Raw genomic sequence first — 17606 nt, forward strand, 5'->3', positions numbered from 1 at the left:
GCATCAATCAAGGAGGTGGTCTTAAAGAGCTGAGAGAGGGCTTCCCTGGTGGCGCAGTGGTTGAGAGTCCGCCTGCCAACGCAGGGGACACGGGTTCGTGCCCCGGTCCAGGAAGATCCCACATGCTGCGGAGCGGCTGGGCCCGTGAGCCATGGCCGCTGAGCCTGCACTCCGCAGGCCACAACAGTGAGAGGCCCGCGTACCACAAAAAAAAAAAAAAAAAAAAAGGAGCTGAGAGCACAAGGAGGAAAATGACGTGTCTACATTTCTTGACACCTGCCTGTGACTCTTCCAAGTACACACAAACTATCTGCTCACGAGCACTCTTCTCGGGATCCACAGCCTCCAGCAGACTCTAGAAGTGGTCCACACCTCCACAAAAGCATTTATTTAATCACAGTGTTTAAGTATTTTTCATGTTCACAAGCGAATGTTTACAAGTGTACGATTACACTTCTTTCAAGTCAGAAATATTTTTAAATCACCTTTAATTAAACAGTGCAAATCACTTCATAGGTGGAAGTTGTTGTTCTTACAAATTAAAAAAAATTAAATATGAATGTGGTTTTGTGAGCCTAATTATGGAAGTTAGCACGCTTCCTAATTCAATAAGGAATTATCTATAGTACTTCAAGAATCAAGTATATCATAAATATTTTTAAATTTCACTCAGGACTTTCAGATAATAAATAGAAATAAATATTCAAAGGAAAAATAACTGGAATCAGTCTATGCGTGTGCATCACACTAATAAGAGTTTTCCTGAAAGTACGAGGCAGTGAACCGGAGAACAGGTGGACTGGATGTCAGATCACCTCAACCCAGAATGAAGTCAGCCTCTGACAGGCTGTACGGGATTGAATTTACTGCTTCACATCTCTGGGCCTCAGTTCCCTCACCTGTAAACTGGCATTTCAGCTCTAAAATTCTATACAAAAGGATTATAATTCCAAAATTGCATGAGTTCTCCAAGTGCCTCTACAGTGAAAATTGGTAATCAGATCTTTTATTGAAATTTTTTTTTTAAAGCAAACGAAGTTAAATTACAGACTTCTGGATTGCACTGCGCATCAGGCCTCTGGTGGAGTGTTCCCAGGTGACTATTTTGGTAAGTTTGTTATTTTTCAGTGCCTCACCTGCAATCAGTGTCCGGGTGTTGCATTTTAATAACAGTCTGAAGTCAGAGTCAAGTGGGGCTCTGCGCCTGGAAGCTACAGCCTGCATCCTTGGAAAGTAACACTTGCTGCTGACACAGAACCATTCTAGGGAGGCACACTGCCAGGTAGCACCAGGAAGAGGGATTTTTGTTTCCTTCTGAAAGGAGCGCAGGTTGAATTTATTGAGGGTTCTGAGGAAGAATCTGCAGCGTGAAAAACACGCTAAACTTAAATTCAGAGGCTAATCTGAGAGGTAACCAGTAGATCACAACCTTCGGTTTTGCAATAAGCTGAAACTACAGAATTTTACAATTACTGGTTGGTTAGAGTAGATATTTTAAATGTGCAAAACGACTGCAAACTCATCCTCCTCTGTCTTCTAAGTCCAAAATGTCTTAGAGATTTACCTGCCATAATTAAAGGCTGCAGTTATATCACATCAAACTCAAGCCTCCTGTTCAGTGTAGCAAAAAGGGGAAAAAGACACTTTCAGGATGGACTTTGAACATGGACCTCAAGGAGGAAAAAAAAAAAAACCACGAGCTTTTAAAAATTAAATTCTGGACTTCCCTGGTGGTCCAGTGGTTAAAAATCTGCCTTCCAATGCAGGTGACGCAGACTCGATCCCTGGCGGGGAACTAAGATCCCACATGCCGTGGGGCAACTAAGCCTGTGCACCACAAGTAGAGAGCCCATGTGCCACAACTACTGGGCTCACGCGCTCTGGAGCTTACACACCACAACTAGAGAGAAGCCCGTGCACTACAACTAGAGAAGCCAGTGCACTGCAACGAAAGATCCCACGTGCTGCAACAAAGATCCCGCGTGCTGCAACTAAGACCTGACACAGCCAAATAAATTTTAAAAAATTAAAAAAAAATAAAAATTAAATTCTAGTGGTTTCACTTTAGGATAAGAGCAACTTCTCTCTCAAAAATCACTATCCTAGATTCTTAGAATGAAATTCTTTTCTCCTATGCAAAGCATATGTATTGCCAAAAAAAACCCAACAAAAAACGAAAACAGAGTCCAGAATTATCTGTACTAGTGTGTGGGCCTATGATGTTCTTTTTATTCATTCATTTATTTATTTATTTTTGGCTGCGTTGGGTCTTCAGTGCTGCGCGCGGGCTTTCTCCAGTTGCAGCGACTAGGGGCTACTCTTCGTTGCAGTGCACGGACTTCTCATTGCGGTGGCTTCTCTTGTTGCAGAACACGGGCTCTAGGTGCGAGGGCTTCAGTAGTTGTGGCATGTGGGCTCAGTAGTTGTGGTTCGCGGGCTCTAGAGCACAGGCTCAGTAGCTGTGGTGCACGGGCTTAGTTGCTCCGCAGCATGTGGGATCTTCCTGGACCAGGGCTCAAACCCGTGTCCCCTGCATTGACAGGCGGATCCTTAACCACCGCGCCACCAGGGAAGTCCCGGGCCTATGACGTTCTTAATCAAACCCAACTGATTATACAATCATCATTCTGTAGCAGTTTTAGAGAGAGATAGTTTGCTTTCTTTAGCTCGTCATAAAAATATTTTGTACACATCAATACACCCACAGAAAGTACATCAAATTACGTCAACTAGCTTTAAAAAAAGTACCTGTTGAAAAATACAAAATGGGCTACAAACCCGAGGCTATTCCAAAATAAACCAGTTTAGAAAAACAAACTTTTTTATAGCAAAATGTTAACAACATGGTATTATTATACTGGAAAAAACTAACCCCGCAAGTTCTTGTACAGGTCAAGAATCAGGGACTCTCACAAAGCATGCACATCTGTCACCTGGAGAACTAAGAATGTCATGAGTTATACCTGCTCAAGCTTAGTCTCCTTGCTGGTCTGAGCTGCAGTGGGCAGAACCCTGGCAGGCCAGGGCAGGAACGTCTACACCATGAGGTTCACAGCTCACAGTACTGGCATCTGACCGTCAGGCTACCAGCTCACAATTCTTTTTTACTGATTATTTATACAGGAGATTTATAAAATGTAAAGAGGTTATTATTCATACTGACTCCCAGAGAAGGGGCTAAAGTTACAAAAAAAAAAAAAAGAACGAAAGGAAAGGTCTTTGGAGCGGTTAAGTGCTGTAAGTGTGTCCTACCCTGTTTAAATTCCTTTGTGGTTATAGCACACATACTTTGCACAGGAGGTTTCTTCAGAATGATACTCATGTATGGTGGTCAGGAGCAGAGAGCACTTCAGATTTTAGGTGTTGACATTAATCTTTTAATTTTAAATTGTTCTTCCTTCCTTGAGTCTCACTAGCTCCACAAGTCAACAGATTTCTATTAAATAACTGATTATTTTGTCTCTAGTAGAAGATAAGATATTTTGTGTCTCGGGATTGGAGAAATCGCCTGAAAAGTACTACAAATGCAGATTTCCGGGCCAACATCCAGAATTCCAACTGAGCTGGTTTGTTTGGGGGCCCCCAAACCTGCATTTCTACAAGTACCTGGGTGATCTTGATGCAAATAATCCTGTTTTATAAAAACATCTTTACTTTTTCCTGAAACAATTTCAGCTGAACTTGATACCGTGGCTGGGATTTATATCAAAACAGTGGGGGCCACTGGGCCAGTGGGAAAGGTACACGTGAACAAGATTCACCATAAATTCAAAATTGCTGATGCTGGGTGACAGGCACATGAGGGTTCATTTTATTAATTATTCTACTTTTGTGTATGTTTGAAATTTTCCACAATAAAAAATGAAAAGAAACAAAAAGCTCCGTAAAAAAATCACAGCAAGTCTACAGCCCCCTGTACTTTCCAAGAGACTTGCCACTGGACGTTTTATCTGAACTTTCACCAATTAAAGGAGTTGCCTATGATCCCTTTCAACAATTTCCAAAGCTGAAAGGCCCCCTAAAATAATTCTAAGTAGATCCTTAAGCTTACAAGGTTTCCCTCCTATTCTTAGAGATTAGGCTGCTCTTGGAGAGAGTCAATAAAATCTTTCAAATATCCATTGCTCTGAAAATAAAAATAACATCTTGCCAATACCACTATACCACAAGTGTGGGATGTGTAGTATTTACGATGGTATTAATAGGCGGTTAAAAGGTGGTCAAGTGACAGGGTCAAACGTGCACAGGATCCGTCCAAGTCATCTGTCTCTTAGAGGCCTTTTGTCCCTCCAAAATCTCTCACTGACTCTCTCTCTTTTCCCAACACCTAGGATTAGATACAGGAAGCAGAGGATCAAACCCCTATAATACGGGACCTAATGAAACTTAAAAGCTTTTGCACAGCAAAGGAAAACATAAACAAGACGAAAAGACAACCCTCAAAATGGGAGAAAATATTTGCAAAGGAAGCAACTGACAAAGAATTAATCTCCAAAATTTACAAGCAGCTCATGCAGTTCAATATCAAAAATACAAACAACCCAATCCAAAAATGGACAGAAGACCTAAATAGACATTTCTCCAAAGAAGATATACAGACTGCCAACAAACACATGAAAGGATGCTCAGCTACACTAATCATTAGAGAAAGGCAAATCAAAACTACAGTGAGGTATCACCTCACACCACTCAGAATGGCCATCATCAAAAAATCTACAAACAATAAATGCTGGAGAGGGTGTGGAGAAAAGGGAAGCCTCTTGCATTGCTGGTGGGAATGTAAATTGATACAGCCACTATGGAGAACAGTATGGAGGTTCCTTAAAGAACTAAAAATAGAACTACCATACAACACAGCAATCCCACTACTGGGCACATACCCTGAAAAAACTATAATTCAAAAAGAGTCATGTACCACAATGATCATTGCAGCACTATCTACAATAGCCAGGACATGGAAGCAACCTAAATGTCCATCGACAGATGAATGGATAAAGAAGATGTGGCACATATATACAATGGAATATTACTCAGACAAAAAAAGAAACGAAATTGAGTTATTTGTAGTGAGGTGGATGAACCTAGAGTCTGTCATACAGAGTGAAGTAAGTCAGAAAGAGAAAAACAAATACCGTATGCTAACACATACATATGGAATCTAAAAAAAAAAAAAAAAGTGGCTCTGAAGAACCTAGGAGCAGGACAGGAATAAAGACACAGACGTAGAGAATGGACTTGAGGACATGGGGAGTGGGAAGCGTAAGCTGGGACGAAGTGAGAGAGTGGCGTGGACATATATACACTGCCAAATGTGAAACAGATAGCTAGTGGGAAGCAGCCGCATAGCACAGGGAGATCAGCTCCGTGCTTTGGAACCACCTAGAGGGGCGGGAGGGAGATGCAAGAGGGAGGAGATATGGGGATATATGTATATGTATAGCTGATTCACTTTGTTATAAAGCAGAAACTAACACACCATTTTAAAGCAATTACACTCCAATAAAGATGTTAAAATAAAAACAAACAAAAAAGAAAAACCCTATTATAAATGTGCCAGTAGCAGCACGCAAATCCAGTGCCCAGACGTCGGCTTCTAATATCGCTCTCCAATAAAGGGAGCTGCGTGAGACACAGCTGATCCTAGGGCCGGAGCAGGAATACACAAGGTGAGCTTAGCGCCAGAAAACAAGGAAGCGCTTAAAAAAAAGAAGAAAGATGGACATATGTCTATAGGACACAGGAGCCAACTGAAAGGGCTCCCAGGGGCCAATTTAAGCAGCAAAATAAGTAACAGTATTGAATTATAACCCAAAGTGTAAAATCAATACCCATGTGTCCATACTGATATAAATAATTGAATAAGGAAATAAATGGGGAAGAATAGATAAATACCCCGCACAGAAACCCAGGTAATTTCTACCTCAAGGAGGTGGCACGGAACTCATCACCACTAAGCGCGGGCTGTGCATACGCGCAGCGCGGAGAAGGGAGGAAAGGGTAACCTGACAGTGGAGAACGCTGACACACAGCACCTCGGCCAGGGGATCAAGGGACTAGGAGTCTTGAAAGCACACACCCTTGACATGATGTGATGAGAACGGCACTTCAACTCTGTGGTCTTCCTCCCCAAAACACAGAATCCCAGCCTAATAGCTAGAAAAACATCAAACATGCATCCCTTTTGCAGAGGGATATTCTACAAAACTCCTGACCAGGACTCCTGAAGATGTCAGGATCATCAAAAACAGGGAACAGACTGGAGGGGCCCAAGGAGCCATGTCAACCAGACACACTGTGGGATCCTGAATCGGAAAAAGGACACCAGGGAAATACTGAAGCAATGCGAGTGAAGTCTGCACGCTGGTTACAATGTATGAGTACCGGCTACTTGTTGTTACCAACGTCAAAAGGGAAAACTGGGCAAAGGATACACAGGAGCTCTTTGTACCATCTTTGCAACTTTCCTGTAAATCTACATTTGTTCTAAAAGAAAAAGTTTATGGCTAAAAATAAAACAACTATCCATGGCCTCATTCCAGGTGAAGGACTGGGGCTGGATGAAGTTCGCAGGACAATGACAGGGTCTAAGCTGACACCCCCTCCTTTTAACACACGCACGCTCTGGAGTGCTGGTCTGGTGAAGTCAGTTCTCCAGCACCATCTCTCTCATACTTCAGCATCACCCACAAACTTCAAAACCACGCAAACACGAGAAATACTGAGGCGATGAGACACAGAGCTTACAATCCAGGTGAAGAGACAGGACTTAAAAAAACAGGTGGTATTTGCTAAGTGCAAGTGGTAGGCCAGTACAACAAATGCAAACCTTTTTTGATGACGCAACCCACCAGTAAATTTTCTTCGTAGTCCTTCCATTTCATGTAAATTTATTTACAAGTCATACAAATGCATTAGTGTACCAATACACTCTATCCCTCAAAAGTCACATAAGTCAAAAATTTTTAAGGGCGAAATGAAAATAAATTAGAAAATTCCCACGTTTTCATGCTGCATCCCCTGGAACGTCTTGTCCCACAAGGAAACACTCTAAGAGTTCATCAGGGGTGGCAATCGCCAAGCCTGGGCAAGAAGAAAGGTCTCAGGAGGGAAACTGGGGCTGCAAAGAGGTTAAAAAAAAAAAGACAAAGAAAGAGATGACAGCATTTAAAAGATACAAGGGGAAGAGTCAGGCAACTGCACACAGAATATGAAGCGCTGGAAGCTGGAACTCTGCACAGGATATTTTGCAAACCATGAGCAGATCAATTTAGCTGTTAAGAAAGTGCCATGAGGGGGGAGAGCGGAGGCTGGGACAGCGGAAGCTCAGTTGCCACGACCTCCCTGCCCAAAGCTTCCCAAACTGGGGTCAGATGCCGGATGCCCAGAGCTACTCCAGCTGCACCACAGCACCGGGGCGTGGCACATCTGTTTGAGGTAATGGGAATTTAAGTCTTTTAAAACGAACATATAATATAGTAAAATGCAAAATCTGCCAAGCTGTTAAAAATAAAATGTTAGGTTTACCCCTCTGAAGCTCCAGGAAAGCAGAAGAGTACAAAGCGCTCTTCTGCAGTCAGGGTGGAGGGCAGTGGGGGGTGGGCAGAGGCTTTCAGAGGAGTAAAGGCGCTCACCGTGTTGTGTCTCAGGCACCTGCGTTGCGACATTCGGCTTCAGCTGTTCTCATGTTGCCCACTTGAATCACAATAAAGTCCAATGAAATCTGGAATCTCTGCACTGGGCTAACCTTTGCACAAAACCTTCTTTTGAAATATTGAGGTTATTTTTCTGATATGCCTGTTCTTTGTGGCAAATAACTGTAATGCCAAGGCATGGTTCCAAATCAGTCATTTACTACAACTTAAAAATACTTCACTCCAACATTTTGCTCTGACACAGGTTTTGCCACATCTCCTCAGCTTTCTTACAGTGTCTTCATATGAGGATTCACAGAAAAGCAGGAATTCGAATCTAAAAGCCACCCCAGATACAGTAGTTTGTTTTAGACCAGGAACGTTTGTCCAGCTTCTCCTTTCTATAATATTCCTTTCCTCATGTCTGAGTAATAAATAAAAATTTCAAAGAGTGAAGCACCGCTAGAGGATTGCAAAAATACATAATTTTAAAAGAGAGAGAGAAAGCAAGTCTGCCACATTCATCTCTCCAAATGACATTTTCTAAGGGGAAGCCTCAGCACTGTGCTGGTCCTACCACAGTCTGGGTGAACGGGCTCCCTTCAGGGACGCTTTCTGCGAGTACACAATTTTGTTTGGGATCAACCAAACTTAGATTGCCCGTGGTTCCTTTAAGTAAATTAAAACCAGCAATTGTTCACATGCAAGAGTTTTAGTCATCTCAATGTTCAAAAACAGGTTTATTATATAAAAGCAGACTAATCCAGATCATCTTAAAATTTTCTAGCATAATTCCCCAAGACTATGAATTTCAAGAAGCAGGGCTTCCCTGGTGGCGCAGTGGTTGAGAGTCCGCCTGCCGATGCAGGGGACACGGGTTCGTGCCCCGGTCCGGGAAGATCCCACATGCTGCGGAGCGGCTGGGCCCGTGAGCCATGGGCCCGTGAGCCGTGGCCGCTGAGCCTGCGCGTCCGGAGAGAGACCACAACGGTGAGAGGCCCACGTACCGCAAAAAAAGAAGTAACACTACCAGCTTATACGTCGTACTTCAATAAGCCAGATTTCTCTCTAAAGGATCTTCACCCATCATATAATTTGCTATTTTGAGAAACAAAGATTTTTTTACATCCGTAAGTTCTAGGCATTCCATGATACGCAGCTACCACGGTGACTTCCTTCTTTGAAGCCATACCACCCACCATTAGTCAATTCTAGGATAACCCACCAAATTTACAAAGAAATCTGAAGCAATGAAGGAATCTATGTTGCCAAGGGCCAAACCTGTAGCAGGCATGGCTATCACGTGACAGCAACCCCTTAGGTAAATATTATCATCATCCTTTTTTAATAGTTGAATTCTAAGAAGCTTGGAGAGGTCAAGTGACTGGGCAAGGTCTTAAAAGCTTTAAAGTGGCAGAGGAAGGCCTCACACCCAGACTAACTCCAAAGTCCAAGCTCTGGCCACAACGCCTGCTCCTCCTGTGACTGGTTCATGAATTTTACTCTCAACTGAGCTGAAAAGGTGGATTCTTTTTATATGTCCACCTACAAGGACTTTTTTGAGGACCAGTCTGTTTAACAGTTTCAGAACCCTGGCTATCCCCTATATGACATTTACATTACGAAGTGTTTTTCATTATATGTACGGCTGTTCTAAGTGACACAGCCCACAGGAGCACAGAGGGCCCAAGGGCTCTAAATTTCAAGAGAACTGCGTGAACAGTCAGCACATCTGCACATCGATATCAGCAAAACTGTAGAGATCTGATAACTTCAATGCTGATCAGCTACCAAGTTGCTGGACAGACTTCCTATTACTATGCAAATGGACGTATTTAGTTAACCCCAAAATATCACCTACTGAAAGCAATTAACAGCATTCCCAGTCTAAATCAGATCTCAAGCCTTAGAGCCATATATCCTGACAAGAATTTGCATGGAAAGCTCTCAGAAGCTGTTAAAATAAACACAAAAATTCACACTTTAGAAAGCACTTCCTTTACTTCAGAAATCTTTTTCAAGATACAAGCCTGTTTGCTTAATCTAAAACAAAAGCCCCGGTTTCACAAGCTGCTGTTTAATCAGTAGCTGAGTCCCACCGGCTTCACAGACTTCCGTGAGGTCCTTTATCTGGAACTGCTAAAAGCTTCCTCTGTACTCTGTGACCTAATATGCCACAGAACAATAGAAGTGAGTTTCCTTGTCTCACCACTATCCTAATATTAATAACAAGTTGTGGACTTAGAGGAATGCCTTCACGCATACAACATCTTTCTTTATGATGTGAATTCTGAGAATCTTACAAAAGGCACATAAATCTTTGCCAAGAGAAGAAAGGTCTGATAACTATGATCTGGAGAAAAAGAATTTCTTAACTGTAATCTTAGTTTGGTAACTGAACTGTGTGTGAAAAAGTGGACTTCCTGCCTTTACGTAAGCTTCCTAAATGAGGACCAGGATCTCAGTCTATATAATAAGGGCCTTTGCAGAAATACAGATTCTCAGGAAAGCCCCCCTGCCCCCGCCAGGGAGGACATAAGGGACTCTCAGAGTGATAAAGAGATTCTCCCCCCCAAATTCAACCTAGAAATGCCTTCTTGCCTGATGGGCAAAGGCAATCCACATATTTACAAAGCTTACTATGACTGAATGGGTAAATACCTTTTTTCAACTTTAGAATCTAGAAATGATTCTGGATGACAAAGAAACGTGGGATAAATGAACTTCGATTTAAATGCTGAATTTCAGTTAACTGTCTCATTTCCCCATGCAAACAGGCTGGCAAAGGATACAATTCAAGTATTTTTTCCAACCTACTGTTGATAAGCCATGCTTTCTCCGAGGCAGTATTAACCAGTTTGAACTTTAAGCAGAATAAGGCCAAGGAGGCAAAGACCATATACAATGGATCTACTCTGAATTTGAAAATGGCCAGCTCTCCCTTTGTAAGGAGTACAGGCCCCCAGATAATCAAAAGCTTGATAGTTGTTTTCAATGTTTAACTGCTCTTTTATCTACTATGTATGTTCCAGAGGGGTTCCTCTTTCTTAACCAGCGAACTCACTTATCAGGATTAGCTCAAAGGTTTCTTTACTCTTCTTGGTCAAGAATCTACCCCCATTACCAGGATTAACAATCCCTTCTGAATGGAAATAAAAACTCCCAAATCTATGTGTGATTGTGCATCTTTTCCACGTAATTTAACCGTAGTAGGTATTTGTCATCCATAGGCCACACGTCTCACCATACACCCTCCAAGCAATAGAACATGAGGGAAAATCTACAAAAGCTGCTACAAGTCACCGAATAGTTCTTTACATTTTTTTAATGCCAAGATTTAATATTTCTATTTGTGGATTAATTTTCTTGATTGCTTTGTTTTACATACAACACTCCAACAAAAACTTCAATTTTTTGATTCATACCTCCATGAAATAGTAAAAGAAGGGACTAAACACATTAAGAGGTTTATAGGGACTTCCCTGGTGGACCAGTGGTTAAGACTCTGAGCTTCCACTGCAGGGGGCACGGGTTCAATCCCTGGTCAGGGAACTAAGATCCCGCATGCCTCACGGTTCAGCCAAAAAAAAAAAGGTTTATAAGCAGCCACATTTCCAAAGTTTCCTAAATAGAATCTGTTTTACAAAATATGTAAAACTTCGATTAAGAGCAAAGTCATCTGGAAACTTCTTGAATCCCTTTCACATATGCAATCTTTATCCACTATCCTATTCTAGTGCTAATTTTCAATTTCACCATGAGTATGTTTCAATATCAACATCGACACTTCTCCCTACAGTCTTTTATAATTTCCCAGGTACTTTCTGTGACTCATACCTGGGCTGCCTATACATTCCTCATAATATTCACTCTTCTTATCTATCAGGTCAGAAAACAGAATTCACCTTACGCATATTTGATCTAAGGCAGTGGCAGAAATTTAGCAATACACTACGTGGTACAATGATAACAGTTTATACCCAACTAAAGGGCACTCAATGACATAACCTGGTGTGTCTCTGGAAACAATTATATTTAGCTTCCATTGTAGATGTGTTTGAAAAATATGTCTTTACCAGGGACAGTACCTTCCACATTCTGCACCCAACTAACATCATTCTAAAATAACTCTTGACCTCAAGAGTATTCTAAACAGCTAATAAGAGACCTGAAGTGGTAAAGCAGAAAAATCACCCAGCTAGGGGAATCTAAGACCTGGGTTTAAGTTGTGACTCCTCCTAAAATTTAGCTGTGTCACCTTGGGTAGGTCATTTGACCCCCAGGGCCTCACTATCTTCAACTGCAAAATGAAAGAAATTGGACTAAATTTTCTTTAAGGTCTCTCCCATCTCTAAAATTCCATGATTCTATGAAATTTCAGTCTCCCCTCATTTCAAAGATAAGTAACAGATGATAATGGTAAATTAGCCTAGATTATTTTTTTTCCTTAAAAATAATTATCCAACTTGAGATGCTTTCCTGGACTGAAGTTTTATCTGAGAAAATAAACCACAAACGAAAACGACGGGGAGAAAAAAAGAAAATCACACACTGACGTAGCTAAAATAGAAACTTCAATCACCCTTGGGCCATTTTGTCAATAGTTATTCAAAGGCTGCTACTCTAATCACTGGCTTCCTAAAGTAGAGATATTTATAGAGTGGTTTCCTTCTCATCCCCAGAGATTCAATCTGAATACAACGCACAGCGTCTAAAATCAATTTACAACTTCAGAACAAGTTACAGGGAGCGAAGGAAACTCTGCGCAGCTCTCCAAGTCATTTGCATTTAAGTATGATTAGGGCTAAGAAACGGTTCTTATTATAAGATGTGAGAAAAGCACAGGAGGCAGGTGACATCTGGAAAAGGAAGCAGAACTGCCAGCAAGGGATGTAGGCTGAGGACCTTCAGGCAACAGGTCCAGAGCCGGTGCTGCAGTCTACCCCGGGAGGGGTCGGTCGCTGCCGCCCCGCTCGCAGTCCTCCCCAGCCCCATCCGCATCGCCTCGCCCCCGCTTCGGCCCTCGAGAGGCAGCCCGCCCCCCCGCCCAACACACGTCCCTACTGCAAAATCTCCCTAATCACTCGTTTCCCCGGGCCTCCCGCCCCGGCAGGCCCTCCGATTCCTCGGCGCCGAGGCCGGACCGGGCCTGCAGCCTCCTTCCCAGACACCCCCGTCGCAGCGGCCCCGCAGCCCGGTCCCCTCAGCCCCGTCCCTGCCTCGGGCCCGCTCACCTGCACCTGTTTGCGGAAGTGGCGCGGCCCCGGCACTGCCGGCGGCCAGGAGCAGCAGCAGCAACGGCGGGGGCCCCGGCATCTCGCCCACGGCGCGGCCCCGGAGACTGGCTCTCGGGTTGCCTTCCGTCCGTCCGTCCGTCAGTCGGTCCTGTCTCCCTCCGCTGCCTCAGCGGCACCCGCGCCGGCTGCTCCTGAGCACACGTCGTTTCGGCCAAACCTCAGCCCAGATCCTGGTCCGCACCCACCGCTCCAACCACAGAAACACCATCCTTCCTGCCCGCCCGCCTGCGCCGCCGCCGCCGCCTCTCAACAGAAGCAACGGCAGCAGCTCTGCGGAGCCGCGAGCCAGTGCAGCCGCGCTCCCACCGCCATGATGGGCTGCGTCATGTGACGTAGGGTGGGGGGCGGGACGCCGTGATAGACAGCCCACCCCGCCAATCGTCAGCTCCACACCGGCCTGGGAGGCCCCGCCCATCACCCTGGCTGAGGGAGGGTGGCCGCCGGTGCGCCCCCTGCAGACCAAGAAGTGCGTGAGCAGCAGGTGATGCCAGCAATTATTTTACAATTTTTTAAAAAGGGAAGTATAAAGAAGATAATGAAAAGCATCCAGAATCCATTCTGAATTTTTTTCTCAGTATTTCAAAACGTGTAAAAATAGGCCTGTTTTGTCTTCTGCCTTTTTTACTTGCAACAGACGTTTTAGACTCTTCTTAGGTTGACCTATCAGCCACCAAGGAGCTTTGGGCTTTTTTATTTCAATTCAACAAGAATAGAATACCTCTCCCCTCGCACCCACTAGTTCGGCTCCTGAGCTCAAGCTGTTCCTCTTGGCAAGAGTTCCCTTCCTGTCCTTTCTTGGCCACCTGGCACACTCCCTTTCCACTGTCGAGACTCACCTGAAGAATGATGTCATCTAAGAAGGCCTCTCCCAACCTCAGGAGAAATGACTAGCAACTCCTAGTGCCCCTCCCTGGCCCTGGACAGACTGCTCTCCCAGCTGCCATATTTTATTGTCCCTGTAAGTTCCCTAAGGACAGGAACTGTGCACGTGTCCTCTGGGGGTGGCTCCAGTAGGAATTCTCCAAAGCAGTGGTGCCTGGTCCTGGGTGCCTGCCTCTTCCCACCAAGTGACAAGACTCAGCCAACACGTGAGGAGAGCATCCTTCTGCAGAAAGGGTAGAGAAAAAAATACTTTCCAGGTAGAAGTGACAATGATCAGAAGCCTGGAGGCTGGGAAAATGCTGGGCTCTTCCGGAGAATGCACCCAGAGTCCAGTTTGTGCATGAGAGGGACAGTTTTGAATCTTATCAGATGGGGCAGCACGGGGGAGCCTCCCCAATTCTCCGGACTCCTCAAATGTCCATCCCAAATGCCAGCTCTCTGTGGGGGGCTAACCCCGTGTGGACACATGGACCATGCCCAGGGGATATTTGTTGAATGATTAAGGCAAGCCAATAAACACCTAAGTAAACAAATAGCTGGAATGTGGAAGTGCTGGGTTAAAGCGTATATGGCTGTCTGCTGATCTCTGTGTGGGAAAGGAAAGGAAGGCAAAGGTCTGGAAAAGAGCCACAATCACCCTGTTGTGCTTCTCCTTGGATCAGGAAGCTCCGGACTTTGAGTTTGAGAAAGCCAGGGAATGCTCACACTGTTTCCCGTGGGGAGTCACTGGATTTGTGTGCAGCAGTGCTGGCCCAACCAAAGCCCTGACTCATAATCCTTGTGGCTGTTAATCATAATTAAAGTGAGCTCCAACGACCACATGTCAGACCACAATCCCAAAGCAGGTTTCGTTATTATTCGACCAGCTGAAAAGTTTTTTAAAAAACTTTTTCCTTTCCACTTCACAGAGCAAGGGTTAAGGTGCACATTCCTCTGGCTGTGTCTAATGGAAACCTTTAACCTACCACCTACCTCACTGCTCACATCTTTGCCCAGTGATTCTCTTGAAGACTTCCAGTTAGAGAATTTATGAAGCAAATAAGAACCTGTTTGCTTTGTTTAGTTTCCTCTAGGAATCAGAAAACAACCTTTGGCACAGTTTGGGATTAGATCCCTAAGATGAGAAGCAATATCTTTCAGTGTTTCTATAGCTGTCCTCACCTGTGCTCGGCCTTTTCCAATTTTTCTTGCATGCCAAGCCATCACTTGGATGATTCTACAGGCATCTACAGGCATTGTCTGTCCTGCCAGCAAGCTCTGGCTGAGGGCTGGATTCAAGGGATATGGATTCAGTTTAGTACTGGATGAGCATGCATCTCTGAGTACCCTAAATGTTTGCAGGGCTGAGCTGGATCAAATGGGTGCATCTGTGAGGGTCCTGTCAGTGGTATACTGGAGCCAGCTGGTACCAGCTTGTGAAAGCCAATTGTTAAATCTTCAGGAATCTTGCATGCCAGTTGTTAGACACAGCCATTGTTGAAAATTAATTTATATAAACTTGCAATTAAATAAATGATATTAAAAACAAAAGTAATAAGGAGAAGCATTTTCAGAATGGAAAGCAATGAGAAGACTAGCAAAAATTGTCAAAATCAACTTCTTCAGAACTCTAGAAATTAGCCAAAGGCTTGCAACATCACAAGGAGCATTTATTAAAGAAAAATGGCTGACCTCAGTAAAAACTGTGAGCTTTGTGGTGTTTTCACTTGCTGTAGCCACATTCTTCTCTCCCATCTCCGTGGTAGTCTTGAAAAACATCAACCTCACAACCATGGTAGCTGTGAAAATGAACAGCCTAGCTAAGCTACTGGAGGGGACAGAACATGTTTGGAGCTCTCCCGAAAGCTGCATCCCCAGAAAACTGTCACTATTTGACCTGTCAGGCAGCTCCCTAGAAAGGCATCATTCTTTATTTGACAGGATTCAGAACTCCCTTAGTGCAAGCAGCACTACCCCCAGTTTGTTGAAAACAACCAGTGGCAACTGTTTAACATTGCAGCTTCCTGAGCCAGTGACACCAGATGGCTGATTGAAAATGTAAAAGAAAAATTTAGGAAATGAGGTGCCAATGGACAACTGATTTGGAAAATAGTCTGACAGTTCCTCAAAATGTTAAACGTAGGGTCACCATATGACCCAACAATTCTACTCCTAGATATACACCTAATATAATTGAAGACATATGTCCACATCAAACCTTGTCCACCGACATTCATAGCAGCATTATTTATAATAGCCAAAAGGTGGAAACTACGCAAATGTCCATCAACCGATAAATGGATTAACAAAATATGGTATATCCTTGTAATGGAATATTATTCAGCAATAAAAAGGAGTGAAGTACTGATACGTGTTACAACACAGATGAACCTCAGTGAGACCAATCAACACAGATGAACCTCAGCGTTATGCTCAGTGAAAAGAGCCAGTCACGAAAGGTATATTGTATGATTCCATTTTTATGAAATGTCCAGATTAAGTAAATCCATAGAGACAGAAATTAGGTTAGTGGTTGCCTAGGGCCAAGGGAAGAAATGGGGAGTGACTGCTAATAGGTATGGGGTTTCTTTGGGGGGTGTTGGAAATATTCTAAAATTAAATAATGGTGATCATCGCACAACTTCGTGAATATACTAAAATCCATTTTAAAGGAGTGAATTTTGTGGTTTGTGAATTATATCTCAAAGTTGTTATTAAAAAGCAAAGGTTATAAATACTAAAAAGTCAATTATTTTGCTACATTTACTGTTATCTATGCTTTGAGGGTTTTTTTTTTTTTTTTTTTTTTTTTTTTTGCAGTACGCGGTCCTCTCACTGTTGTGGCCTTTTCCGTTGCGGAGCACAGGCTCCGGACGTGCAGCCTCAGCGGCCATGGCTCACGGGCCCAGCCACTCCGCAGCATGTGGGATCTTCCCGGACCGGGGCACGATCCCATGTCCCCTGCATTGGCAGGCGGACTCTCAACCACTGCGCCACCAGGGAAGCCCTTGAGGTTATTTACATCTGTTGTAGCTATATAGTATGGCAGAAATGCTATATAATACTGTACTACTGCACAACTCTTGCCAACTCTGACTCCAGTGATATCATGTCTGTAGCTTGAGTATTTACACCATGGAAATTGGCAAACATTACTAATCAAGGCTCTTTTCCTCCCAGAGAGCCCTAGTTATGCGCACTAGTGGTCTTGCCATAGGGCACCCTCCATAGGGTTTCTATGACTGCCGCTTGCTGACTTGAATCCTTTTTGTGGTTGCATTACTTTAATTCAGCTTTGAGCAAATAAAGAGACCATGCAGCTTGGAAATCACCTCTTCCTAGTTCTCTGCCAATGAAACAAAGGCTACACACCTCATCCTCAACTCTCCTTCTAAATGCCTTTGTATGAAGTCCTCACCTTCTGTTGCCTTCTAGATCCTGTGTCTAAAGCTGACTGAGTCAAGGACAGCTCGCCAGATGCGGTGGCCTTTCAGAGCCCTGAGCCACCACCCATTTATGGAGGTGGGCCCCAATATGGTAAAAATGAATGAATGCACAATGCTATCCCCAAGATAATGACAGGATTTATAAAAGTACCCGACAAACAGTGAGATTCAGGAATGGAACACCACTTTAAAATTACATGATGAGCATATTTTCCCCAAGCTCATCAGGGTGAATGCCTTCATCTGGAAGTGAGTTTTCCTTAACAATGACTTACAAATCATTTTCTGTATTTCAGGTACTGCTCTAAGCATTTTGTGGTAACTCTTTAAACTTTATCTAATTTTAGAATATTTTCATCATTCCTAAAAGA

At 43.6% G+C, this 17606-nt stretch overlaps 1 protein-coding gene across 1 annotated transcript in view; it reads right to left on the bottom strand.

Annotated features, from left to right (window-relative positions):
• The window catches only part of LMTK2 (lemur tyrosine kinase 2), an 82842-nt gene extending 69612 nt beyond the window's left edge, over positions 1–13230 (bottom strand). Inside the window, exon 1 of the mRNA XM_060032439.1 lies at positions 12866–13230. Coding sequence (XP_059888422.1) covers positions 12866–12947 — 82 coding nt within the window. The 5' untranslated portion in view covers positions 12948–13230. The remainder of the gene's footprint in view (positions 1–12865) is intronic.
• Between the last annotated feature and the right edge of the window lie 4376 nt (positions 13231–17606).

The sequence above is a fragment of the Delphinus delphis genome, chromosome 15 (genome assembly GCF_949987515.2).
Source record: "Delphinus delphis chromosome 15, mDelDel1.2, whole genome shotgun sequence".
Taxonomy (NCBI): Eukaryota; Metazoa; Chordata; class Mammalia; order Artiodactyla; family Delphinidae; genus Delphinus; species Delphinus delphis.